This window comes from Paroedura picta, chromosome 6 (genome assembly GCF_049243985.1).
Source record: "Paroedura picta isolate Pp20150507F chromosome 6, Ppicta_v3.0, whole genome shotgun sequence".
Classification (NCBI taxonomy): Eukaryota; Metazoa; Chordata; class Lepidosauria; order Squamata; family Gekkonidae; genus Paroedura; species Paroedura picta.
This window is the reverse complement of record NC_135374.1, coordinates 34,244,748-34,270,761: the sequence shown is the minus strand read 5'-3', so window position 1 is coordinate 34,270,761 and position 26,014 is coordinate 34,244,748. Positions and strand designations below refer to the sequence as shown.

The window sequence follows — 26,014 nt, the reverse complement described above, 5'->3', positions numbered from 1 at the left end:
GAGCTTCTTCCTCCCACCCGTCGCCGCGGACTGCGAAACTCCAGTTCCACCCCCCGGGGCCCGACTCCGTCTAGGCTGGGGTCTCTCCCCCCTCGCCTCCCCGCCCCTCTAATTGCCCTCCCCGTCTCGCGCTACCCCCCCCCCCCGCCCCCCCATCCGCTTCCTTCGCTGCGGTGCGGGATCTCTGCCACCGGTGACAGCAGCATCCCCTCCCTCCCCCACGCGGGGCCGCCCATGCTCCCCACCGCCGCGCGCCCCCTCCTGCCCCACTAGCGGCGCCCCACGCTCGGCCCGGCCCGGCCCGTCCCGTCCCGTCGCGCCTGCCATGTCGAGCGAGGAGAGCTACCTGGCCATCCTGCGCTACCTGACCAACGAGCGCGAGCCCTACGCGCCGGGCACCGAAGGCAACGCCAAGCGCAAGATCCGCAAGGCCGCCGCCTGCTACGTCGTGCGCGGCGGCACCCTCTACTACCAGCGGCGGCAGCGGGACCAGCAGCGCTTCGCCGAGCTCGAGGTGGTGCTGCAGGCCGACCGCCGCGCCCGCCTCATCCGGGCGGCGCACCTGGAGACCGACGGCACCCACCGGACCCGCCTGCAGACCTGGCAGCGCCTCTCCCGGCGCTACTGGTGGCGAGGTGAGGCGGCGGCGGCGGCGGCAGCGGGGAGGGACGAGGCGGCTCCGGGCAGCGGGGGAGCTGGCGCGCCGCGTCCGGGCGGAATGTGCCCTGGTTACAGGCTCCCGGAGCCCCCGGAGGAAGGCTCGCTGGTCGCCTGGAATGAGCGCCCTGGAAAAAGGGTTCCGCTCACACAGAGGCTCCGTTCCCTGCCCTTCAGTCCTCTCATCGGAAGTGGTCGTCTCTGCTCTAAGATTTGGGGTGCCGGGCGCGCTACAGGCTATCTTGGCAGCCCGATCCCACCTGTATTCACTCAGTAGTGGGTTCTTCTGATCCCCACTAACCAAGAATCCGGCTATCTGGTGAAGAGGTTGAAAAGCGGGCTTTCCAGTAAATGAAAGGATTCTTGGGACTTTTCCCGTAACAAACTGTAGTTATCCCAATGGGATGTAGAACCCAATTAAGTAGCTGTGGGAAGAAGAGAACTGCAAGCATGTTTGAAATTAAACAGGGTCTTGCAGGCGTTTTTGCTGGACTAGAATCCACTTGATCCGATGTGTTAAGTGTGTTGTTGTTAGCTGCGAAATCGTGTCCGACCCACCGCGACCCCATGGACAATGATCCTCCAGGCCTTCCTGTCCTCTATCATTCCCCGGAGTCCATTTAAGTTTGCACCTACTGCTTCAGGGACTCCATCCAGCCACCTCATTCTCTGTCGTCCCCTTCTTCTTTTGCCCTCGATTGCTCCCAGCATTAGGCTCTTCTCCAGGGAGTCCTTCCTTCTCATGAGGTGGCCAAAGTATTTGAGTTTCATCTTCAGGATCTGGCCTTCTAAGGAGCAGTCAGGGCTGCTCTCCTCTAGGACTGACCGGTTTGTTCGCCTTGCAGTCCAAGGGACTCACAAGAGTCTTCTCCAGCACCAGAGTTCAAAAGCCTCAATTCTTTGACGCTCGGCCTTCCTTATGGTCCAACTTTCACAGCCATACATTGCAACTGGGAATACCATAGCCTTGACTAAACGCACTTTTGTTGGCAGGGTGATGTCTCTGTTTTTTAGGATGCTGTCTAGATTTGCCATAGCTTTTCTCCCCAGGAGCAAGCGTCTTTTAATTTCTTTGCTGCAGTCCCCATCTGCAGTGATCTTGGAGCCCAGGAAAATAAAATCTGTCACTATCTCCATTTCTTCCCCATCTATTTTCCAGGAATTCAGAGGGCCGGATGCCATGATCTTTGTTTTCTTGATGTTGAGTTTCAAGCCAACTTTTGCACTCTCCTCCTTCACCCGCATCAACAGGCTCTTTAGTTCCTCTTCGCTTTCTGCCATTAGAGTGGTATCATCTGCATATCTGAGGTTGTTGATATTACTCCCTGCAATCTTGATCCCAATTTGTGACTCCTCTAATCCCGTCTTTCTCATGATGTGCTCCGCATACAAGTTACATAGGCAAGGCGACAGTATACAGCCTTGCCGAACTCCTTTCTCAATTTTGAACCAATCAGTGATTCCATGTTCAGTTCTCACTGTTGCTTCTTGACCTGCATATAAGTTTCTCAAGAGACAAATAAGATGGTCTGGTTTTCCCATCTCTTTAAGAACTTGCCACAATTTGTTGTGCTCCACACAATTAAAGGCTTTAGCATAGTCAGTGTTAAGTGTATCTGTCCTCAGCTTGTTGAATTATGTTCACATCTGTGGGATGGGCCTTTGGATAGTCATGTGTTTTGGCTGGAGTGCATTCTATATCAATAGGGAGCTATTTTTATTCAAATACTGGAGTGAAACTAAGAGTGGATGTTGACTAGCTCAGCCATTCTCAACAGGGGCCATGTGGCCCCCTGGGGGAAGGGGTCCACATACTTTAAACTTGTGAGAAGGGAAACCCAAAGGGTTTAGGGGGGGCCTGGTAACTGAACCGATTAAATACCTTTCTGTTAGATATGATATATTTAATTCCTAGAAAGTTCTCTTTATCAAGGCAAGGGAAAAAAATCATGCATTCTGTTCCTTTGTGTGTAATTGAATTAATGCATTCAAGAAAAAAAATGAACATACGTGCTTCTCTTGGTTGAATGTTCTAGAAATCTGTCTTCCATATATATAAGGCCAGGTACATGAAATATAGCTATTTCACTCTTAGGTTAGGCCTTTTTTAGCCTAGCTCATTGAGCGAGCAGCCATCCTACTGCAGGGGGCCCTGGGGCCTGAAACAAGCTCCTAAGGAGGCCTGGCCAAAAAAAAGAGTTGTGAATGGTTGGTATAGCTTGTTACATAGCAGAATCTGCTTTGGAAATAAAGCTACAGACATTTGCAATAGGACAACTGGATTAGATTATTCTTTGAAAATATTAAGGTTGTAGAGATTCTCCAGAGGCATCTATGCTGTGAGAACTGCAAAACCATATATAGAAAAATATAAAATATAAATTTATTATCAGAGTTCAAAGCTTTTCAAAACCATAAAAGAATATATTATTCTTCTCTATTGGACACACAAAAGAATCCCACTATGTACATCATTAATGCCAATAAGTTCAGGATGATCAACCCAAAGTTAATGTTGAAAATGGAACTGGCAAAGCCTTCCTTACTGCTGTCTATTTATTTATTTGGATGGACTTATGAACTGCTCAAGCAGTCTCTGCTCAAGCAGTCTCAGGACAGTAAACAGCATATGTCCAACAATACAATTAAAACCATAGTCTAGACTCAAGTACAGCTTATAGAGTTTATAAGAACATACATCATCTACAAAGATGCTCAAACCTTACTGCCCAGGATTTGACCTGTTTTAGGTTGTATAATGGACAAGCTCTAATAATTAGATTGTTTTGTGCTGAAGAGTATTTCTTGGAGGGATAATGGGATAGGATTTTGAAGTGGGTATAATCTAAGAGTTTCCCATGCTATTGTTTCAACAAGAAACTGGCAGAACCCCAAAAGAGGAAATTCTGTGTTATCACTTTTTCTTAAGTGGACTGCATCTATGCTTGATGCACAATTGTTATGATCTGCCATATGTGCGAATGGGGTGGGGAGATAAGTACATTTCTGTGTATCTTGCAGGATTAGATGCCCTTAAACAATGCATGGAATCCTGATGCTGGCTAGGCTATGTAGGAAGCTTTGTAGGAAAGTTCTGGTACTGGTTGGTTGGTTCCATTAGTTTCTAACAGAGAGCTGGGTCCTTCTGCTGGGTTTCACAAATAGTAACTGGGCTGTCATTTTCTGCTCATCAGCTCAAAATCCAAACCCAAAGCAGTATTACCTGGAATTATCTTATTATTGTTAAATTTATGAAGCATTATTCTTACTGTTGAAAGACTCAGGCTGTTCAGCCTTATTTAGATGAATGAGTACATGAAATGGTTTTTATTTTCAAGCTTTGGTTAGTTTTGTAACTTTTTAACCCATTTGTCCTTTCAATTAAAAAGAATGAACCAATACCTAATTTTTACAACAAAAGATCAAATACTGTAAGAAGTGCACATTTCGGAGTGAAGAACTTTGGACCAATCCTTTAAAAAAAAACATTTTGGCCTTTATTTGTACCACTAGTTCTGCGTAGTATTTGAAATTTTTATAAATAGTGTTCTTTGGATCCAGCCAGCCTTTCTTCAGAGAAAATAGGTGGAGGGCTCTCCTTCAACCATCCAAAATGGCTGTGCTAAGGATCATGGGACTTGCAAGGACAGCGGTAGTATGGGACTGGAGCTATAGCAAGAAACAGCTTTAGTAAAAAGGCTGGCTAGATCCAAAGTTATGTATTTGGGTTTAAACCCTGTGTTATGCTTACTTTAAAACTTTGGTGGAGCTGACAAGTTTTCCTTGAACTAGGAATTCTGTGTACCTTAAAGCCTTTTTTGGTGACAAGAACATATAGCTTTTTCAGATAATGGGAGGGGATATGTCTTCCTGCAAAGCACGTACTTAATATTCTCCAAGTTTAGATATTGACATCACCAGATGAATGAGCCTCTCATAGCTGCTCTAGGAACTAACTTTGAATACCGTAGTGAGGTCCAACATCTGTCAGAGTAAGCAGTGCTGTGTGAGATGGTCTGATTCAGTAAAAGGCATCTTCATATGTTTAAGCCTGCAATTGTATGTAGTTAAATGATAGAAAGTACAATTAAATTCAGTAGAAGTTGCATATCATAATTTTAAGTGTCACTGAAAGCCCTGGGTCTGGGTTTGGAAAAGTTTTTAGGAGCGTTTAACTGTGATATATGTGGGCTCTTCCCATTTCTCCACTTGCTGGGAAGGAAGCCTTGCTAAACTTTTTTTGTAGAATGCAAATTTCTTCCATGAAAGACAGATTAGATCACGTGAGGATACCTGAAAGACCATGAGAGAAGCCACCCTTTATTGTGTAAATGAAGTGAGAAATTCAAAAGATTTTTTCCTGCCTTTCCTTAGGTATTCTAAAACAAGTCAAAGATTACATTAAAGAATGTAGCAAGTGTCAAGAAAAACTGGATCGTTCCAGATCTTTGTCAGATCCTTCTGAAATGCTAGAGGAACTTGGATTAGACACAGCTCTGAATGAAGACAGTAATGAAACAGATGATGAATTGAGTAACTCTGCATCAATTCCAGCTGCATCACCAAAGCCTGTGAAAAAGAAGCCAATAGCCAAACATGAGCTTGTATTTGTAAGTTGCATTTAATGTACCTTGGTACAGGAGGTTAGTTTACATTTTTATTTTTCCTATGTAGAGCACTAAAGGCATTGTTTCTGGGAAAGCAAACTATTTCTTGCCTACAGATAAGCCCCTCCAATTGTAAAACTTCACTCACAATTAAACGGAATCTAATTTGAACATAGACACTGGTACCAGAGCTAGCAATAAACCCAGATGCCAACTTTGCTGCCACATACACCCAGATAACACAATCACTGGACCTAACAACATGAGCTACACCATCTCAGGCTCATTGCTTATCTTCTAACATTGTATACGCCATTAAATGCCAACAATGTATTTCTCTACTTAGGGCAAACAGGTCAACTCCTATGACCCAAATCTCATATTAAGAATCACAAAGCTGAGAAACCTGTAAGGGAACACTTCAACCTTTCGCGATATTCAGTGGGGGACCTCAAAGTAGCTGTTTTATTACAGAGGGACTACAGAATCATCGAATTACAAGTTGTTATAGTACTGAGGACATTGTAACCTCCCAGAGATTAAAAGGGATATTTCTTATCTCACTACACATGCTAATATCAGTTATCGTGTCTGTGGTAAACTCCTTTATTATGCTGTATGCTAATTTGCTGCAATTCACTGGTTTATCAATTGCCTTAATCCAATCTTAGCTATATCTACTGCTTAGTTACTTATGCATCTTGAGACTAATTGGCCCTCCCTGGCAATACCCTCCATACCCTTTACCTATAGATAATGGTTGGTGACTCCTGTTTCAATGTATTTGAAGAAGTGTGTGTGCATATGATAGTTTATGCCCAGAATAAAACTTTGTTGGTCATAGAGTTGCCACTGAACTCAAACTTTGTTCTGTTGCTTCAGACCACCACAGCTACTCACTTGTATCCTTTAAAGCAGGGGTAGTCAACCTGTGGTCCTCCAGATGTCCATAGACTACATTTCCCATGAGCCCCTCCCATGGCAAGGGCTCATGGGAATTGTAGTCCATGAACATCTGGAGGACCACAGGTTGACTACCCCTGCTTTAAAGGAAGACATTTAAAATCAGTCAAAATATATTTGTTTTCTGTCAGACAACACAAATATCATTTGCTGTATTTTTATCCACTTCAGAGTGACTAACAAAACTTTAAATTCAGTGGATGAATCCAGACCGCCAATAAATTTTACACTAATATAAGGGGCAGGGTAATTTCCTACAGCTCTGTATTCCTGCTGCAGACCTCCAGTTTGCCTCTTATTTTGTCTGGAGGGCTCCTTGTCCCCTGGGAGCAGCATTTCAGGAAGACCTGTGGCTGCAATGGGGAGGCAGGAACATTCTGTTCCACTGACAAATGGTAACCAGAAAATTTAATCTGAATCCAACCCATTACCCTTAATAACTGCAAAATTTGGTTCAGGGAAGCAAACGTTTTCCACTTATGCACTAGAAACATTTTGAAAGTTTCTTTGGAAGTTAACGTGCTTTTTGTTGATTTTTTTAATGCCAGGTTGATAGTAAAGGCCTTGTGAAACAGACTTCTCCAAAGCATTCTCAGTCAGTCTTGAATCAGCTGAATCAACAGCGACTTTCCAGTCAATTCTGTGATGTAACTTTGCTCATTGAAGGAGAAGTATTCAAAGCACACAAATCTGTTTTGGCAGCTAACAGTGAGTACTTCAGAGAACTCTTTATCGAAAAGGGAGCTGTTTCCAGTCATGAAGCTGTAGTGGATCTTTCAGGTAAATTGATCTGACAAGAACTATATAGAAAATAAATTTATTGAACATTTGTGGTCAAAGATTGATCAAATATAAATGTAGATAAACTTCTTGCTTCTAAATTGGGACTATTCCCGCTTCAATAGATTTGGGATTGTTGGCTGTTAGGCTTGATTTTATTGTGTTTTCTGGCTAAATCAGCCATGTGTAAAGTAGGCATGTGCTTTTTTTGCACAGCTTCTCTCTCCTAGGCTATATCTTACCCATTCCAAAGCAAGGTGTGAATCCTGCTTCTCTAGCCTTCCTTCAACTTAACTCTCAAGTGGAAGAGGCACTCAATATGGAGGGGCCTCCAAAGGCAGGAGGAAACCTTCAAAAGTTTGTTGAGTGAAGGGTAAAGGTTGTTAATTTTTTGCCCTTAATAAAAGATAATTAAATTAATATATATTACTGAATTGTTGCATGCTTGATCTGAATACACGGATGTATCCTGCAGTCACAGTAGAAGGAATATAATCTCGACCTAACTCTTGAGCAGGCTTAAACGAGACTGGTGGAATAAGTGTTCCTCACTTATTATTATTATCATTGTTGTTGTTATTATTATTATTATTATATGTATAGACTGCCACTCTCTGCAAGTGGGCCTCAGGTGGTTTACAAAATGGTTAAAACATTCATAATCAAAATGTAAAACTTCCTACAATTAAAACTCGCAACCTAAATCCTCTGCCAATCCCACTCAACCAACTCTACCCTACTCCTGCCATCTTCCATCTGGCCTACAGATTGGTTATTGCCTAGGAATCTAAGTTCTGAAGAGGAGAGGTGGGAGGCCCACATGATGTTAAGCTGCCCTGGCCTCAGCCATAGGCCTGGCAGGGTAGTAACATCTTACACGGAACTGCGATAACACTGTCATGCAATGGCTCGTGCAGGTTGTTTATGATGAGAGCCTGTAACCAAATCATGATTATGGAAGCTGTCATAGCTATAGTTCCTATGCACTTTGCCTATTTTGATCAAGTAGTAGCTGCACTAATCAGTCTGAAGAGTGTGGAATCTAATTTTCAGATACTGTGCAACCAAATCTAGATAATTAACACTAGAAGGTATCCCCTGTGCAAGCACCGAGTCGTGTCTGACCCTTGAGGTGACGCCCTCTAGCGTTTTCATGGCAGACTCAATACGGGGGTTTGCCAGTGCCTTCCCCAGTCATTACCGTTTACCCCCCAGCAAGCTGGGTACTCATTTTACCAACCTCGGAAGGATGGAAGGCTGAGTCAACCTTGACCCGGCTGCTGGGATCGAACTCCCAGCCTCATGGGCAGAGCTTTCAGACTACATGTCTGCTGCCTTACCACTCTGCGCCACAAGAGGCTCTAATTAACACTAGCTTTAATATTTTACCAAGTAAGGAATGCAAAGATGGTTCAGTACAGTCTTGCAGTATAGTTTTCTGCTTTCTGAATATTTAGACTTTTATTATGTTTTGCTTTAGAACAAAGATTGGTTTCTGCATACACCTCTTAATGAGGATACAAACACGTGACCCACCTCCACCCCACTTCGTATTTGCTTCTATAGGCTTTCAAAAGTAGGGAGAGGTCTCCATTTTACTGGAAGCCAAAACAGGCAAGAATTGCTTGAGAAGGCTTCAAATGCCATCCTCTACAATGTGTACAGAAAAGGCCACTGCCTCCGCCATTACTACTAAGCACAGCATCCTTCAGCATCCAAGCCCTCTTCCTCTTTGTTTGACACTATAGACTCAGGACCTTGCACATATAGTTTCAAATTGTTGCTGCACTCAGTAATTTTCTAGTAAGAACATTAGTTCATTTAAAATTAAACTGGGGGATCATCTCTGCAAACTCTTCTGACATCTCATCTCTTATTTGGTGCAGGGTTTTGCAAGGCCAGCTTCCTGCCTTTACTGGAATTTGCTTATACCTCAGAGTTGACTTTTGATTTCTGCAACATGGCAGAAGTAGCAGTGCTGGCGCGACATCTCTTCATGACAGAAGTCCTAGAAATCTGTGAGAATGTGCACAAACAAATGGAAGAGAAACAAATCACGGTGTACCAGAAGGGGGATGTTCAGGTAGTTGAGGTAGCGCAGAATCTTTTAGAGCCGACTGAAAATGGGGCTAATCCTGCAGACGGGACTGAGCAGCTTCCCCCGCCAGAAGATGCAGTTGCAACTGTGAATGGAGTATGTTCAAGCACTGAAGTGGAAGAGCCGACTGAGTCAGAGGCTGTCCTGCAGACAGCCTCAGAGCACCCTGAGGACAGCTCTCCTAAGCCTGTGGTGCATTCTACTGATATAGAGACAGCTGAAAGCAACATAAAAGCTCCAACAGAGGAAGGGATCACAGATCAGAGTGTATCCATGGAGCCGTCTGAGCCTTCAGCAGCAGAGCAAGAAGTCATCAGCACTCCAACAGAAAGCGAGGCTGATAAAAGCATAAGCAGTGAACCGGACGTGAGCAGCGAATTAACTGCAGAAGGTGCTGCTGAAGATTCGCAGGGAGAACTGAAGCGAAAGCGTGGCAGGCCATGCAAAGCGCAGAGCATTCCACTGGCTCAGTCAGAGACCTCTGTTTCCAGTCAAGATGACACTTACAAAAGCAAGCTCCGCCAACGGTCTGTTAGTGAAGGAGGCTACATCAAATTGCACAAAGGCATCGAGAAAAAACTACAGAATAGAAAGCCAGCCACCAAGTCAGCCATCCAACAGGTATAAGATCGGTAGTATGTTGGCTTCAGTTTGGTCTCTCATGATGATGTCTTTTGGCTCCTTGATACTCTGTGTCCCTGAGTTTATCATGAGGTCTTCAACCTACGTTCATTTTCACTAGCAGCTAACACTTTTTAAATTTTTTAACTAGGTTGCCATGAAGCTGGTGCAAAGAGGCAAAAAGATGAAGCAGCCCAAGAGAGATACCACAGAGCACAGTGAAGCAGAAGCACAGCACAAATGCAATGAATGTGGAATGATTTTTCAGAGACGTTATGCCCTTATAATGCACACATTGAAACATGAAAGGACGAAAAATTATAAATGCCCAGTGAGTTGATCTTGAAATGTACCTGGAGTTGATGCTTGTTTTGTAACCCTGCTAGTCTGAGGGTTGAGGTCCTGCCAGTTTTTCCACTGGTGTTGGTGGAGATGATCTCACCTGACTTCTTTCCTTCTTGCAGCCTTGTCCCATGTGGCACTCTTTCCACATGGGCCCCACAATCTCTGGCATAGGCTTTTTGGAGCTCAAAAAGATCTTTCCTACTCCAGCAGAAAAGCTGGTAGGATCCAACCATATTTGAATTCCTATTTTTAAGTATTGTGTTTTTCTGGTTGTTTATGGTTAGATGCTTTAGCTGTCTTTTAAGAAGCCTTCTGGTTCTCTGCTTATTCCAGTTATCTAGATCAGGGGTAGTGAACTTGTGGTCTTCCAGATGTTCATGGACTACAATTCCCATGAGCCCCTGCCAGCTTTTGCTGATCTAGATGACCTCTGATATTTCAGTTTTCTCACAGGTCAGCTTCATAGAAGAGAGCTGTTGGAGCTCTCTGGGTTCTGCAGGGTATGCAAGACGGAGCTCTTCCATCAGGTTTTTGGTTGCGGTTGGGTTGTATAGTGGGTTAATAAGAATGGGTCCTTCCACATCCTTGTGGAATCTGGACCCCCTGGGGGGCTGATCATTGCCCCTCTAATTTACATCTGCTTTACAACTGAGAATAGGCAGGTTGAGGAGTAGAGTCTATAAAGAGTAGTTCTTGCCACCACCTATGTTGATTTTTACTTGTTTGTGTTGTATTGTAGTTGGTGGCAAGCTGGTAGAGTTATGGGATTTTAGTGTTTTATTATCATATATATATATGTGTGAGCCGCCATGAGCCAGCTGACCTGGGAGTAGCGATATAAAAATTGAATAATAAATAAATAGCTAGCTAGCTATCAATTCTGCAGTGAATGTTGAAACTTTTTCCAGTCTTTTGTTTTGGTGATTTTTTAGTTCTGTGGTCACCCACTTTTAGAGTTTTACATGGAAAAGTACCCCTTTTTAAAGGGTAATGTACTGCCAGTGAATTAATACACACTAGTCTGCGTTTGATTAATCTTTTATAATTCCCAATTTCTCTAGTCTGACAGAGTCACACCTTTTGTGTGCATAGTGTTTGCAGACCTGGAAGTAATTCCTGCCTTTAGAAAAATGTATGCATGCTAGTTGGTGTAGTGGTTAGGAGTACAGACTTCTAATCTGGCAAGCCGGGTTTGATTCCCCATTCCTCCCCCACATACAGCCAGCTGGGTGACCTTGGGCTCACCACAGCACTGCTTCGAGACTCCTTCGGGTAGAGAAAGCGGCATATAAGAACCAACTCTTCTTCTAGTTTTTGACTTTGTACTGAGATCACAGGTACATTTCCTACAAGAAATCAATGTGCATTTTTGTTGTTCTAGCTATGTAAAAAAGAGTTCCAGTATGGTGCCTCATTACGAGCTCACCTTGTTCGTCACACTCGGAAAAACGAAGTGACCGTTGCAACTGCCAGCATTGAAGAGAGTGGCTCAGCTGCTAAGGGCAGGACCAAACGGGAGTTTATATGTGATATATGTGGAAGAAGTTTGCCAAAACTCTATTCTTTGAGAATTCATATGCTGAAACATACAGGTGTGAAGCCACATGCATGCAAGGTAAAAAATAAAACTATTTCTCCGTGTAATCGTTTTCTTGGGGCAACTTTTGCATATTCAAGCCATGTTTCTGCAAGTTCAATTACTGACTTCAAACTTCAAAAATTGTTGTACGTAAGCACTTAAAGGTTAAGGGGAAAGGCTAGTCAATTGTAATTAAACTCCTACATTGGGTAGCTTTAGGAATAAAGCCGGAGGTGCTATGGAATCTTTCTTTCTTCAAATTAGTTAATAGGCTGTGAGTAATGGACTCTATCCATAGCAGGAACAGTGATGCTGTTTGCCACAGTCCTTTCCCTCTGGCTGTGTTTTCTGCCCCTGGGGAAAGTTGATCTGTAGAACTGCGAGACCTATGTAAATAAGTAGCCCTGTGGGTGAGGTGAGGCTGTAGTGAACGGGGGTGCCAGTGTAAAATCCTGTTTCTACCAGAAGTGCGGCTTTGCCAAGGGAAGCAGTAGGACTGGTAACTTCTCCCTCTTTCTGTTCCTCACTGCAGCACCTGACCTGTTAATCCATTCAGATCTTGTGATCTCAGTTATCAATATTTCTGTGATTTCTGGGAGGGGGTATATGGCAAAAGTCTACATCTGCCGGCACCTTTCACTGACCACTCCTTGGATTCATCCCAGTGTCTATGCTCAGTACTTCCTAAATTCATCTTTCTGTATGACTTTTACTGACTTACAAGATTTTTGAAATTACTACTCCTATGGTACCTTAACAGCTCTTTCTGAATGTTCATACCTTGAGCTGGAAGGTCTGCTCCACTAATGGGGACAGTGCTCTCCAGCAGAGGAAACTTATTTGTTAGCAGGAGTTCTTGTTTAGGAAGAAGGGTGCCACCATTAGTAGAATCAATCCATAGGATGTATTCTGGTGAGCTTGACAATAGCTAAGTTGTCCAGTCTTTCGGTGTGCCCTATATAATGATATTTGCAGGTTTACAGTTGGTGTTGGGGCATAGGTAATGGAGCCACACTGCTCTTTGCAGCTGAAGGTTTGAAATTAAAATTGGTGTGTTGCAGGAGGCTTTGGTTGAAATCTCAGTTTGGATTATAATTAAGCATCATTTGCAATATTTGCATGCATCTAAGATGAACCTCCCAGGTTCTGTTCTTCATTGGAATTTTCTCATCTTCAGAAAATATAATTGTCCTTTTTTCGAAACAATAAAGTTCCTTTTGTAACAAAGGGTTGTAGGGAAATACAACGCTTTACATCCAAGTATAGTCCACAAAGCTTATTTATTGTAGAATTTTTTTGTTTGCTGGAACATATCTTATCATTCTTGCTGGCAATTTTTATGTCTTATAGATTTGTGGAAAATCATTCACCTACAAACATGGTTTAAAGATGCATCTTGCACTCCATGAGGCACAGAAGCAGTTTAAATGTGAATTGTGTGACAAGTCTTTTGTCACTAAACGAAGCCTACAAGAGCACGTGAGCATTCACACAGGTGAGTGATTTCCGTTTTCTCTTATGCCCCAAGCATACAAACAGCAATAGCTATCAGGATGTGTAAACTCAGTATACGTAACTACAAACCCTCAGATAAGGCTTGCCATTTTAGACTGAGGTGTGAAATTAGGGTTTTCACAAATATAGACCAGGAAAATAAGTGAGCTGGAGGCTAGACATCTCTTGTGGTGAGTTACTCTAGACTGTGGGAGCTCATTCAGCCCTGTTGCTGGAGTGTACTGCCTCCTCTGTCCTGCGTTTGGGAGAGGAAAAGCTGACGCTTTGTCACAGGTGGCCTGGCAACCTTTCCATAAGTACATTCATCACCCACCCCTGACAGGCATTCCTTGTCTCAGTCACAATAACCTGTGTTACCAGAGCACAAATCAGTTCCACAATGGTCTGTTTGCTGATATACAGTGATCCAGCTAACAAATGAATGAGGAAAATGCAGCAGGAAAGGAACAGGAAAAGTATATTAGAATGCACTTGATTGAAGTGATGGAAACTAAATGGGTAATGTTTTCCTGTGCTTGGAAAACAGGCTAAAGACTAGCTGTGCGTGCAGAATGTATGGCCTTACTTTGGTTATTGGCCTTACTGTTAATCATCTACACACAGGACTGATGCCAAAGCATGTTAAACTTAGTTTTCCTTAACATAAATCAGTAGCATAACTGGCACTGTCAGAATGTGTATATGGGCTGACTAGACTCCCTGCTGTTAATGTTTAAATTATAATGTTTTAATAGTATATAGGTTGCCTTTTAAATGAAATTTACATACTTAGTCAGCACTTGGTAGAAATTTAGGCGTTCAACTGTGCTTCTTTGTTTTTCACTCGCATGTCCTTCTTTACCTGTTTTCTATGACCCTCTGGTTGAGGTCATCTCTCCCCCTTGTTTCTTCATTGTATCCCCCTGGCCCTTGATGTTCCCCATGTGCAGAGCCACCCCAGTTCTCCTGCTCTCTTCTGTTGCCACTGTTACATTTCCTGCACTATTATTATTATTATTATTATTATTATTATTATTATTATTATTATTATTATTATTATTATTATTATTATTACATTTATTGCCCACCACTCCAAGAAATGGCTCGTGGTGGGTTACAAAAGTGTCCAATAAAAACCCCAATAAAACCCATTAAAACAGACAATGAAACACAACAAAAACAGCAACTACATGGTGAAATCACCACCTCAACTACCCCCCACCCCCCATCCCTACCTCAAGGAGAAAGAAATAGGGTCAAGATGACACTGACTTCTGCAGGGGCGGCCACACCGAAAGCTCCCACAGGGCCCGCAGCTCACCCGGGAGCTCATTCCACCAGGTTGGGGCCAGGACCAAAAAGACCCTGGCCAAGGCTAGGCGTGCTTCCCTGGGGCTGGGAACTGACCAATAAATTATCACCTACAGAGCTTAAGGCTCTGCGCGGGGCATAGGGCGATAGGCGGTCCCTCAGGTATGTTGGTCCCAGACCACTCAACGCCTTAAAGGTTAAAATCAAAACCTTGAACCGGAGCCGGACAGCAGCTGGTAGCCAGTGCAGCCCTAACAACTTGTCCACTTTGGGTAAAGAGAGCCATCTGAAGCCATAAAACATTACCTCCAAAGGCAGCCAACAGGCCTCCAGCTCATTTACTGTATTAACCGTGGCGGGAAGGTCATGGCAGAGCGACAGGACTTTATCCACAAAAAAGCTTGCTAATGCCTCACAGCCAAGTTCCAATTGACTAAAATTTTGGCACCCCTCCTAGAGGGAGGTAAGAGACCGAACTACTCTAAATAATTGAAAAACTTACATTTCGAACAAAAAACTCCATTCTCACTGTCACCTCATAAGTGTACAATAAGATGTTCTTGCCGCCTCGTCATGAGTCTTCTGCCACACCCGCTCTAGTTATCTCACTTCCCTTTTCTTCTCCCAGAGTACCCTCGTATACTTGGGGGCCTGTTCAAGTCGAGGGCGGAAAGGATGTCTAAGGGCAATGTCATCTATTGCATTGGCTTTCAGCCCGTGCCCAACATGTGTGATATGTCTATGTGTTATGATAGCAGCCAAGCCCATGGCTGGCAGCAGGACTTGCCAGTAGGCAGCACCCTCCTTCAAGCTTAGTATTCACCATGCACTTTTGGTTCCACTTGCTAGGCAGTGTTTGATCTTCTGAATGTGTACATAGTTTTACAGTATCAATTTCCATACTGTTACTTCTGTATTTCACAATATACTGTTCATTAATGACATTTTTACATTTGTTTGTCAGGAGAATCAAAATACTTTTGTCCACACTGTGGAAAAACTTTCCATAGAGCTTCAGGACTTAGTAAGCATATAAAGAAGCACCAACCCAAACCTGAAATTCGTGGATATCAATGTACTCAGTAAGTAGAAAACCCTTGAGCCTATTTTACTAACATTGGATATTGTAGAAACGTGCCTGTTGTGTTCAGTGAAGATGGCCCAAACTGTATAAGGGAATGTTATCAAAGGAGTTCCTGTTGCTGAAAGAATGCCAGTTTTCTCTGAGGAAATCAGTAGCTGGTAGGCTTGAAACAGTTTTAACAATTTTCTTTGATTACTTTTCTTTGATTACTTACTTATTACTTTTTGCTGTAAGCCAGTGGTTCCTAAATTTTTTCAGGCCTTTGGTTCCATAAACTCATCCACACTTTCCCCTACTCTATAAAAAGCATTATTCAAAATAGCTATTTGCATAAGTCACTAAGGAAAATAATAACATTCAAAACAGTAACAATTAATTGCACATTTATTAAAAATCCAATTAAAATTTTATAGTTTAATTTATTCAGCAGATTTAATGAACTTGATCTAGATATACTGGCTTTTCAAAGTCTGATAAATCATTTATCAAGAGTCTTAGATTCTTCATTTAGTAACTGCTTCACTGTTCAGTAAATTCTTGATGTGATGGATGGGCTTGATGAAGTCAAGTTAGCTCTGTGAATCACATTAATTAAATTACAGTACTCAAACCCATTTACTACTTTAATATCTTTCCCCTAGCTAGAGGTCTATAGTTAGCCAGCTTCAATCTAACCCTGGATTGTATATAGAAACTTGAGATCATGTACAAGAGGAATTTTGAAAATCTGCTGGCTATTTGTATGGGAAGTCAAGTTTAGACAGAATATTGTTGCAGACCTTTCAAAAGTGTCATCTCGTTTTTGGTATGGTTTGTAGAATACCACCTGTGATAGTGTAAATAGCATATGCAGGTTTTCAGAGCGAAAAAGTCAAGTTGTCCGTTGGCTCCTTAGTAATATGATAATAAAATGTGCTCTAGGGTGCTCAGTCAAAAAAATTAGTATTTAAAATCAGCCCCCCCTCAAAATTCACTTGTGTAGAGGATTATTCAAACGCCCATTTTACTATAATGTAGCCAACTATGCGCTGTAATACTAGTCAACTGTCTTTGTGGGGATTATTTTTATAATGTTGTGATATGCCAAGCTCTTCTTTGTTCCTTGAACACACGCACTTTGTGATCATATGCAATTTCAGATGTGAGAAAAGTTTCTATGAACCTCGGGATCTCCGGCAGCATATGAATAAACATCTTGGAGTGAAACCATTCCAGTGTGAATTTTGTGGAAAGTGCTACAGCTGGAAGAAAGACTGGTATTCTCATGTGAAGTCCCATTCTGTTACAGATCCTTACAAGTAAGTAAAGGTAACCCATTTTATCTTGTGAATGCTCAGATGAATATTCCGTAGGCAAGACTGCACTTTGTAAATTTGCTTATGCAGAATGGGAAATGCAACCCGGTGAAGTTGCCTTATTCAGAGTCAGATCATTTCTCAAAGTCAGTATTGGGCACTTTGACTGGCAGCCACAGTTTCAGTGAGAGGTCTTGCTACCTGATCCTTTTCACTGGAGATGTTATGGATGGAACCTGGTCCTTTCTGCTTACAAAAGTCTTGCTCTGCCGTGGCATGAGAGAATTGGCCGTAGGGAAGTCCCTGAATACATTTTAAAAGGGTGTCTAAAGAGATTTTTATCTGAAGCAGATACTCCAGCAACTGCCTCAGCTGCATCGTCACATGAGAGTTGTATATTATACTACAGTATTGTCCTAGCCTTATTCCTGGGAGCACCGGGTTGCATATACAATTCTCCATTTTAGCCTCACCCCACCCTTTCAATGAAGCGATCTGAGAGTGTGTAACTGATCCCCTAAACTGGGATTTGGACCCAGTTCCTCCTAGTCACACACTAACCCACTGTGGCCCTCCTGGTGTAAGCTGAGGATGGTATATAAATATAATAAGGTAAAGGTAAAGGTATCCCCTGTGCAAGCACCGAGTCATGTCTGACCCTTGGGGTGACGCCCTCTAGTGTTTTCATGGCAGACTCAATACGGAGTGGTTTGCCAGTGCCTTCCCCAGTCATTACCGTTTCCCCCCCAGCAAGCTGGGTACTCATTTTACCGACCTCGGAAGGATGGAAGGCTGAGTCAACCTTGAGCCGGCTGCTGGGATTGAACTCCCAGCCTCATGGGCAGAGCTTTCAGACAGCATATCTGCTGCCTTACCACTCTGTGCCACAAGAGGCTCTATAAATATAATAAATATGATAAATAAAACAGCCATAATTCAGATCATTGTAACACAAATACAGAGAGAATTGAGCAGAATGTATAAATGCATTATTTTTTTCAGAATGCCATAACCAGATGGTTTCAGTTCTGTCCTCATATAGCAGCTTGGACAGTTCAGGTTTGAGCCAGTTCAGTGTCCTCTCGTATTATCGTGCTAATGATATAAAGGCACCTTGCCTTGTGAAACGCTGCTCTATATGTGAGCAGTAATAGAGGCAAGCCCAGGGAAAAAACATCTTAACTTAGGTGGTTCTTCCAGCAGTACTTTAGATTAGAACTATCTCTGATATTGGCTTGTGAAGCTCCTAGCCTTTATAAACCAGCTGTAATACTTGCCATGTACACAGTGCATTTGTATAGTACAGCATGCTTTATGTAAAGTCTCAACAAATTCCTACAACAGCCTTATAACGTAGAGTTGTAGTACGTGGAAAGTGGAGTCACTAGAGAACATAGGTTCATAGAATTAGTTGATGGTATAATGAATGAACACCCTCTTGATATTTAGATTGTAAAACTGATGCTGTAAGGACCTTAGCTGACCACAGTACCCTTTTCTGAGATGGGCAGGTCACATAAGCTACAGGGATTGGACACACAGGTGCTGGGCTACTGATTGATTGATTGATTGATTGACTACCGCTCTTGGTCTGGCTGGCTAGCCATGGTTTAAAATATATCAAACAAGTATTCTCTTGAGGGTTGGGGAGGAGCTGAAACGACAAACTTGTGTAGACTGGTGCAGCCATACTTGATGACTCATTTCTTCCCTTCCTCCCTTCATCTGACACAGTGTACATGGCCTAGAGGCTTCTGAACTCTGCTCCTAGCAATGTACACAACACCAAAAGTGCTGAGCTTAATCCGTATATTATGCTGGGGAAATAGGTTATTGAGCTGCATTTTAGAATCCTAGAGTTTCTTGACAGCCCGGAAAGGCTTTCCTGAATGGATGGGAGTTAATTAATTAATAATATATTTTTAAATGTGTTAAACATTTATCAGGTGATATGACCATATATGTTCATGTCATCCTGCCCTCCCTTCCAAAAGGGCCAGTGATGGGCCTGGAAGGGGTGAGAAGGAGAGTGGCCCCAGATGGGCATGTACACAGCTATACTTCCCAACCATATTCTGCACAATCATGCCACTTCTGGGGCTTCTTGAAGCCTGAAGAGTGTTTCAAGGGTTCCTCAACGTTTCTTAACAGTGTTTTTGCCATTATGGATAAGAGGTAACTGCATGAGCCATGAGAAATAGTTAATGCAACATGCCTGAAAGCCATGCTACATGTAGCCCTGAACATTCATCTGGTAATAATAGAAAAATTAGCTCACAGCCCAAATACGCATGTTAAAAAGCCTTACAGGCCTCTCTTAGAAGTTTGTTAGGTTATAAAACACTAATTATTTTTTGTCTTCGATTATGGCCATCTTTGAAAATGAAAACACAGTCCTAAAATACTTTTCTTGCTATAGGGTCATGAAAGTATCAGATAAAGCGTATTTGGGGGGCTTTTATTGTGTTTTTATTGTCTTATTGTAAACTGCTGCAAGACAAATTGAGAGCAGCGGTATATAAATCTAAAAATAAATAAATAAAAATGCAGTATAAAATCTGTTCTCATAAGAGTCGCACATGACTCTTGGACATTTGTCTTCAGCTCAGGTTATCTTAACTTTTTTCAGGTGCAATGTGTGTGGGAAAGAATTCTATGAAAAAGCTTTGTACAGAAGACATGTCAAGAAAGCCACTCATGGGAAGAAAGGAAGAGCAAAACAGAACTTGGAACGTGTTTGTGAACATTGTGGGAGGAAGTTCACTCAACTTCGGGAGTACAGAAGACACATGAATAACCATGAAGGTAAGTCTGATGTGATGGATGTTCAGAGAAATGTATCATAAGCAGCTTATAGTTTAGGAACAACAAAGTGTACTGTTGGAGCTAGAGAAATGCAAGTTCAAGGACATTTGTAGATGCAGGTTTTTTCCTCCTTCAACTTCCTCTCTCTGCCCATAACTATTCCCTGAGACATCCATTAAGCTGATAGAGATCACAGGATACACCGGGGGGGGGGGGATGTGTAGCCCAGAAGACTGCAGTGAGGAGGTAGTCAAATGAAATCTCATATTTCAGTAGTCATTCTGTGTATGAGAGTTGGCATAAAAGTTCGGTAGAAGCAATGTCCCCCTAATTTTCCATTTTCATTTTTGATCTACTTCACCTTGTGGCTTTTTTTTTTTTTGGTCCATGTGGGTTGTGCAGCTTCTAGCATCAACTTTTGGAAGGTCTCAAGAACTCACTGTGCATGAGTAGTAACTAGAAAGGTCTACATTAGCATTTGCTTTCCTTCACTGGAATCAAACTGTTAAATTGGTGGGTGAAACAGTTCCTGCTTTTAGAATATTGAAATATTGCCTTTAGAATACTGAAATAATTGAGCTGGATGTAAATGTACACACGTTGCAGAGCCTTAAACCAACATACAACAACTCAACATCAATTACTGCCTTAACCTGCTAAGAATTGGTTGTATCTTTGTAACACAGACTATAGCATCTTTCAAGAATATCTCATAATCACTACCAGAGGCTATACTAGTTTAATACTGTTAATGCATGTTGCATTTCAAAATACCAGGTGCAAAAAGAATTAAGAGTGACTGTGATTGAGAGTGATAGATCTTGTGATGAAGACATTAACCAATGAAAGAGGGCCTTTTAGATGCACTGTTTTATGTTGTAATCTGTGGAGATTGAGCCTCCAAAGAGATTGCTACTGATTTAACTTTGCGGATGTGATTTGGCTAAGCCTTCCACTTTTAACTTTCATATTTTGTTGACTAGGTGTTAAGCCCTTTGAATGTCTAACCTGTGGAGTGGCCTGGGCTGATGCACGTTCTTTAAAGCGCCATGTGAGGTCACATACTGGAGAGCGGCCTTACGTTTGTCCAGTGTGCAACGAAGCCTACATAGATGCTCGTACCTTGAGGAAACATATGACCAAATTCCACCGGGATTATGTACCCTGTAAAATTATGCTGGAAAAGGACACACTTCAGTTTCACAACCAGGGGACCCAAGTGGAGCATGCCATCAGTATTTTAACTTCTGATGCGGCAGAACAAGAAACGGAGATGTGCGGTGAAGAGATTGAGACAGTTGTAGTAACTGAAGAAACTCTTGAAGCTGTTGCAGCTACTGAAGAGTGTACAACAGTTTCCACGCTTTCTGACCAAAGTATCATGCAGGTAGTCAATTATGTATTGGCACAACAGCAAGGACAGAAAATAACTGAGGTTACAGAAGCTATTCAGACTGTAGAAGTAGAGGTAGAACATGTTTCGGATCAGGACTGAACACAAATGCTCTGGTGCAGAAGAAGATGACCTGAATGGAACAGCATGCATCAAATTAATACCAGTCAGAATGACTGGACTCATATTGGCTGTGTAATACCAACATCTGTAATTAAAAGAAATATTGGAGACCTGAGGTGTAAACCTGAGGTCTTGTACTAAAGATTACTGCATCCATTGTAATCTATAAATAAAGTCTTCTGTGTGATGGTGGTAGGTACGCTGTAGTCTTTTTTCCTCTCTGAAGATATTTATAGTCAGAGTAATACATTAGACCAAAGAGCTGTGCAAGTTATCTTTAAAGCAAAAAGATAGCCATATGTACTCATAAGGCATATTGGGAACTAGGATGGGTCTGTGCATTTGAAGCGAATTATGAATCATTTGTACTGGTCACAGGTACAATTGTGTACAGCAGGGGTAGTCAAACTGCGGCCCCCCAGATGTCCATGGACTACAATTCCCATGAGCATTTGCTGGCAGGGGCTCATGGGAATTGTAATCCGTGGACATCTGGAGGGCCACAGTTTGACTATCCCTGGTGTACAGTAACCAGTCTGACATGCTTATTTGTTCATAGCTCTGCACAGCTTTTTTTTGTACTCAAGTCTAACATACACAGATGAGAGAAAGCTACAACTTTTTGTGTTGAAGTTTTCTTATGGAAATAAAGTTGTAATCAGATGCGATCTTTCTGGCAGGCAGACTCACAGGGAAATGATTATAAATTAATGTGTAAATCTCTACACTTCCCATTTTTGTTTTCTTTTGCCTAGTCTAAGTCCTTCTAAGGTTGCAGTGTTTGATAAAACATGTTTGTACATTATATTTACATGATAAGGTATTGTAAAATTATGCTGTATTTAAAAAGAAATATAAATCAAAAGGACTAAAGAACAAAAGTAGTGTTGTTGTGTATATGAAGACTTATTTTTGAACACCATAAATAAGCTGACAGAACCACTGCTTTGAAGTCTCTTGTGGAACATTCTTCAAAATGGAAATTGTGTAAAACTGTCTTATTTCCTACAGCTATATTTGTGCCCACGGCTGACTGTCTAAATAGAAAAGGTAGAATTGTTCCGTGTCTATAAACATGTATAATATTATGGATCATTAATGAAACGTTCAGGAGAATTTAGATGTTGTGGAGCAATACTGTCTTGAAACAGAAGAGACAGCATTTAAGCTAAGGATGGGGAGCTGTACTAGCTGGCAGTTCCTTTTGTGTCAACTCTTGCCCACAAGAGTCAGAGAATGGGCCAATTAGTGAGTGTACATCTTGCTTATAGCTTGTTCTAGGAATCCTCTGCCTCCATTTTCCATTCCCTGTGCTTATTGCACAAGCCTGCAGCAGCCTATGTGATGGGTACAAGGACATCTCTGCTGTTCAAATACTGTCAGAGACTGCGTCAGTGACAACACGAGAGCAACGCTGTGTCGTTGCTGGTTGGCATGAGTAGAGTAGAGGTCTTTTCATCGTGATTTTGATAAATGTGTGAGTTCTTTCTGAGCTGTTTTAAAATTTCTGTACTGAGGGAAGATCTCTTTTGTAATGGAACTGTGTGTTCAGGATTTTAACCGCAAAACTAAAGAATCTCAAAAACTAAAGTGGAAAGAACCTCTTTTTAAATATAAAATTTGAATATGTCCCTGATGTGCTTAAGTACAGAAAAGTTGCTTTCTCTAAGCAGCTTTTGCTTTAAAAATCCTTTCCCAGTACTTCTTTTGTCTCTTCAATGTGCCATTAAGGGTGTCTTTTAATGTTCTTGTAACTGTTTTAACAGCTTGGTAACATTTGTAAATCTTCAAATATTACTAAGGTTATAGACACAGTAGCACCAGCTACAATCAAATCTATTTCTCCCATATCTATACTAATATTGTGAAATATCAGACCAGTAAAGCAAGAAACTGTACACCTCTATGCATATGTCTTACATAACAAATGAAGAAGAACAGTTGGTTCTTATATGCCGCTTTTCTCTACCCGAAGGGGGCTCAAAGCGGCTTACAGTCACCTTCCCTTTCGCCTCCTCACAACAGACACCCTGTGAGGTGGGTGAGGCTGAGAGAGCCCTGATATTCTTGCTCGGTCAGAACAGTTTTATCAGTGCCCTGATGAGCCCAAGGTCACCCAGCTAGCTGCATGTGGGGGAGTGCAGAATCAAACCCGACATGCCAGATTAGAAGTCTGCACTCCTAACCACTACACCAAACTGTGTAGTATAGTATGTCTGCCCCAACTAGCACCTCAGGTTATATGGTCCTCCACCAACCCAGCACAGCTGGCCAGGGAAGAGGTGTGGCTATTATCCTCCAGTGCACTTCCAGTGCAAACTATCACTGGCATTGGCTTAAATTAATTAGGCATTCTTGTCTACCAGCCACCAAGTCCCGCTGTGGACACCCTCTGTGAGTTGTCAGAGGTACTGCAAGATGTGTTTCTAGTCTGACTGATCGTTCTGGGGGACTTGAACATTCATGCCAGTGATACCTCATTGGGACTGGGATAGGATTTTACAGCTGCTTTTTCTGCTTTGCATCTTTCCAAACGTGTGACTGGTCCAATACAAGAAAGGGTTCATACACTGAACTTAATCTTTTGCACTGAACCTTTGAGGGTGGGGGGAGTTGGTTTCAGGTTTGGAGGTTCCTCAAGAACCATGCATACTTACAGTCAAAGCGAATGTGGCTCCAATACATTGCATAAAAGGGGGCCTAGTTAAAATAGTCTGCCCAGAGAGGCTAATGTATCCTACTGAATTACAGATTTTGTTCTATTGAGGCCTCAGTGGAAATGTGGAACATGAAGCTCCTTGAAGCTATCAATAAGGTATCCCCTCGTTCACTTGGTTTTACAAACTTGCTTGAATAAACTATTAAGAATTGTGGTCAATACCGCTGTATTTAGCTTATTGTAAGAAGGATTCTACTTAGTAATTTCTGTACTGCTTAATATGTCAGGTGAGACTTATGCTATGCTTCAGTTCTTTTTAGTGGTTCCAGACTTCTAAAATCCCAATGCACTCTTTTTCAAATGCCCCTTTTGGTGGATTATACTAATTTGCTAGGTGTAATCTCTGAGAATCCCTCTGAGAAAGGCAGACTATAAATAATGTAAATAAATATTCCACACGAGGTGGCCCATGAAAGTGGTTATGAAAGTTCAGCTCATTGAATATTTGGTTACAAGGCTCTGGTTTGGGCTGCATCAATTAATGCTCATCCATTATTAGTCTGATGTACCACCTGGCCTCTGCAATCTATGCACAGCAGCTGCAGTGTTTGGAAGCTGCTCCAGGCCCGGAGCAGCTCTTGGATATTGCCACTGCTGCTGTCTTTGTCCAAAAGCAAGCACACTACGTTCACATAGACATTTTTAAATTTGTCAGGGGGTAGCACCTACAATCCTGCAAGGAACCTGCAAGGACTTGTGGAGAGGCATTTCATTTTTCCTTCTCTGAAAGCCCCCATAGCTTTATTCTGTTCCTAATCTCATAGCCAACTTTCCTTTATTTGTCCCTCTGCCCACCACAGCCTCTAAGAAAACTATGGCCCTCGTTAAATACCAGCTGCTGGGCCAGGTACAGAATCCTCAAGAACTTGCAGGGTAGGGGGTCATCGCTTTCCTTTGCAACTCCCAACCCACATTATTCCCCTTTCATCTTCCTGGCAACCCCCACATTCTCTCCCCTTTCCCTGCCCTCATGTTCTCCTCTGCTCATTCACCAATCTATGTTTTGTCTGTCTCCCATACTCAGCTATATTTATCATGCATGTACTCCCTGCCTTTCTCTAGAGTAGAGGCCATTCCCTTAAACTGTGTTCTCACAACCACCCTCTGAGATAGCTAGCCTGAAAACTAGTGATTGACCCTTCCATAGCAAACTGGCTATCTGAACCTGGGGTTTTCAGACCCTACTCTGAAGCTGGAACTACTACAGCCTCTGGCTTTCACAGGGTGGCTACTATTGAATAGCAAAATACCACCAGACCTTGGCAACTGATCCAAGTTTGGTGGTATCATCACCCAACAGTTGTTGCCAAAACAGGCCTGCAAGCGACTCTGTCCCCATCTTTTATTATTATTATATTTATATACCGCTTTCCCCAGAGGCTCAGGGCAGTTTACATAAGAACAAGGAACAATACATAAAACGGTCTAAAACGGTCTCTTATCTTTTACTGAAGGAAACCAAGCCTATACTACTATGGTTGTCCAATAAGGGGCCTATTTACCCACTCCTGTGTATTTTTTTTAGATTTCAGGTTTTTCTTTAAACATGGGGAGAATTTTAGGTTTGTAGAAATTACTATCTTGTGTATTTATAGCTTTGCTCTCTAGATTTAACTATCTCAGATTTAGCCAGTTTGACTGTTATACGTAGTGATCTCCATACCATCAAGGGGGGGGGGAGAATCCCTTTCAATTTACCTCTTAGCCTTCAGCCTCCCTTTACCACTGCAATCTCCAGAGCTGCTATGGCTCCCAACAATCACTTTCACCAGGCATGAGCCTGGAGTGCACTACCAGCTTTGCTCCTGGGCCTGCTGGCATTTCTCCCACACCCCCACTCCACCCTTGCTCCCAGATTTGCCACCAGCCCACTGCAGTTCCCCCTATTGTCATGGCTACCACAACCACTGTCATGCAGGCCTATTGGCAACCCTGGTATTTTGGAGGAATTTATACCCCCCCTATTAAAAATTCAGATTTTCCTGCAATCTGTGGCGTTCCTCCAGTTTATAGGAAAATCAGTGTGGCCTCAATCCAAAGATTCATATTCACAGAGGGGATCCAGATTTCACTATCAAATATATAGGTAGAGTGAGTGTATATACCTAGTTTTCAGAAAAGCAAGAAAGTAACAGCAATA

At 42.4% G+C, this 26,014-nt stretch overlaps 1 protein-coding gene across 2 annotated transcripts; it reads left to right on the top strand.

The window, feature by feature from the left end:
- The first annotated feature begins 89 nt into the window (after positions 1-89).
- Positions 90-21,342, top strand: ZBTB11 (zinc finger and BTB domain containing 11). Of its 2 annotated transcripts, none has more exons than XM_077342121.1 (11): positions 90-635; positions 5,032-5,267; positions 6,776-6,935; positions 8,894-9,726; positions 9,878-10,057; positions 11,453-11,686; positions 13,001-13,145; positions 15,420-15,537; positions 16,679-16,837; positions 19,464-19,639; positions 20,623-21,342. In XM_077342121.1, the coding sequence occupies exons 1-11, from the start codon at positions 326-328 to the stop codon at positions 21,132-21,134; spliced, it is 3,063 nt and encodes a 1,020-aa protein (XP_077198236.1). In that variant the 5' UTR covers positions 90-325; the 3' UTR covers positions 21,135-21,342. The 2 variants fall into 2 exon arrangements, with proteins under 2 accessions (XP_077198236.1, XP_077198235.1); XM_077342120.1 differs by having other exon boundaries at positions 6,776-7,007.
- Positions 21,343-26,014: the final 4,672 nt, after the last annotated feature.

Coding starts and splice junctions, on each gene's coding strand:
- ZBTB11 (XM_077342120.1), top strand. CDS start 326: ATGTCGAGCGAGGAGAGCTACCTGGCCATCCTGCGCTACCTGACCAAC. Junction 636..5,031: donor CCGGCGCTACTGGTGGCGAG/GTGAGGCGGCGG, acceptor GCCTTTCCTTAG/GTATTCTAAAACAAGTCAAA. Junction 13,146..15,419: donor GCACGTGAGCATTCACACAG/GTGAGTGATTTC, acceptor TTTGTTTGTCAG/GAGAATCAAAATACTTTTGT.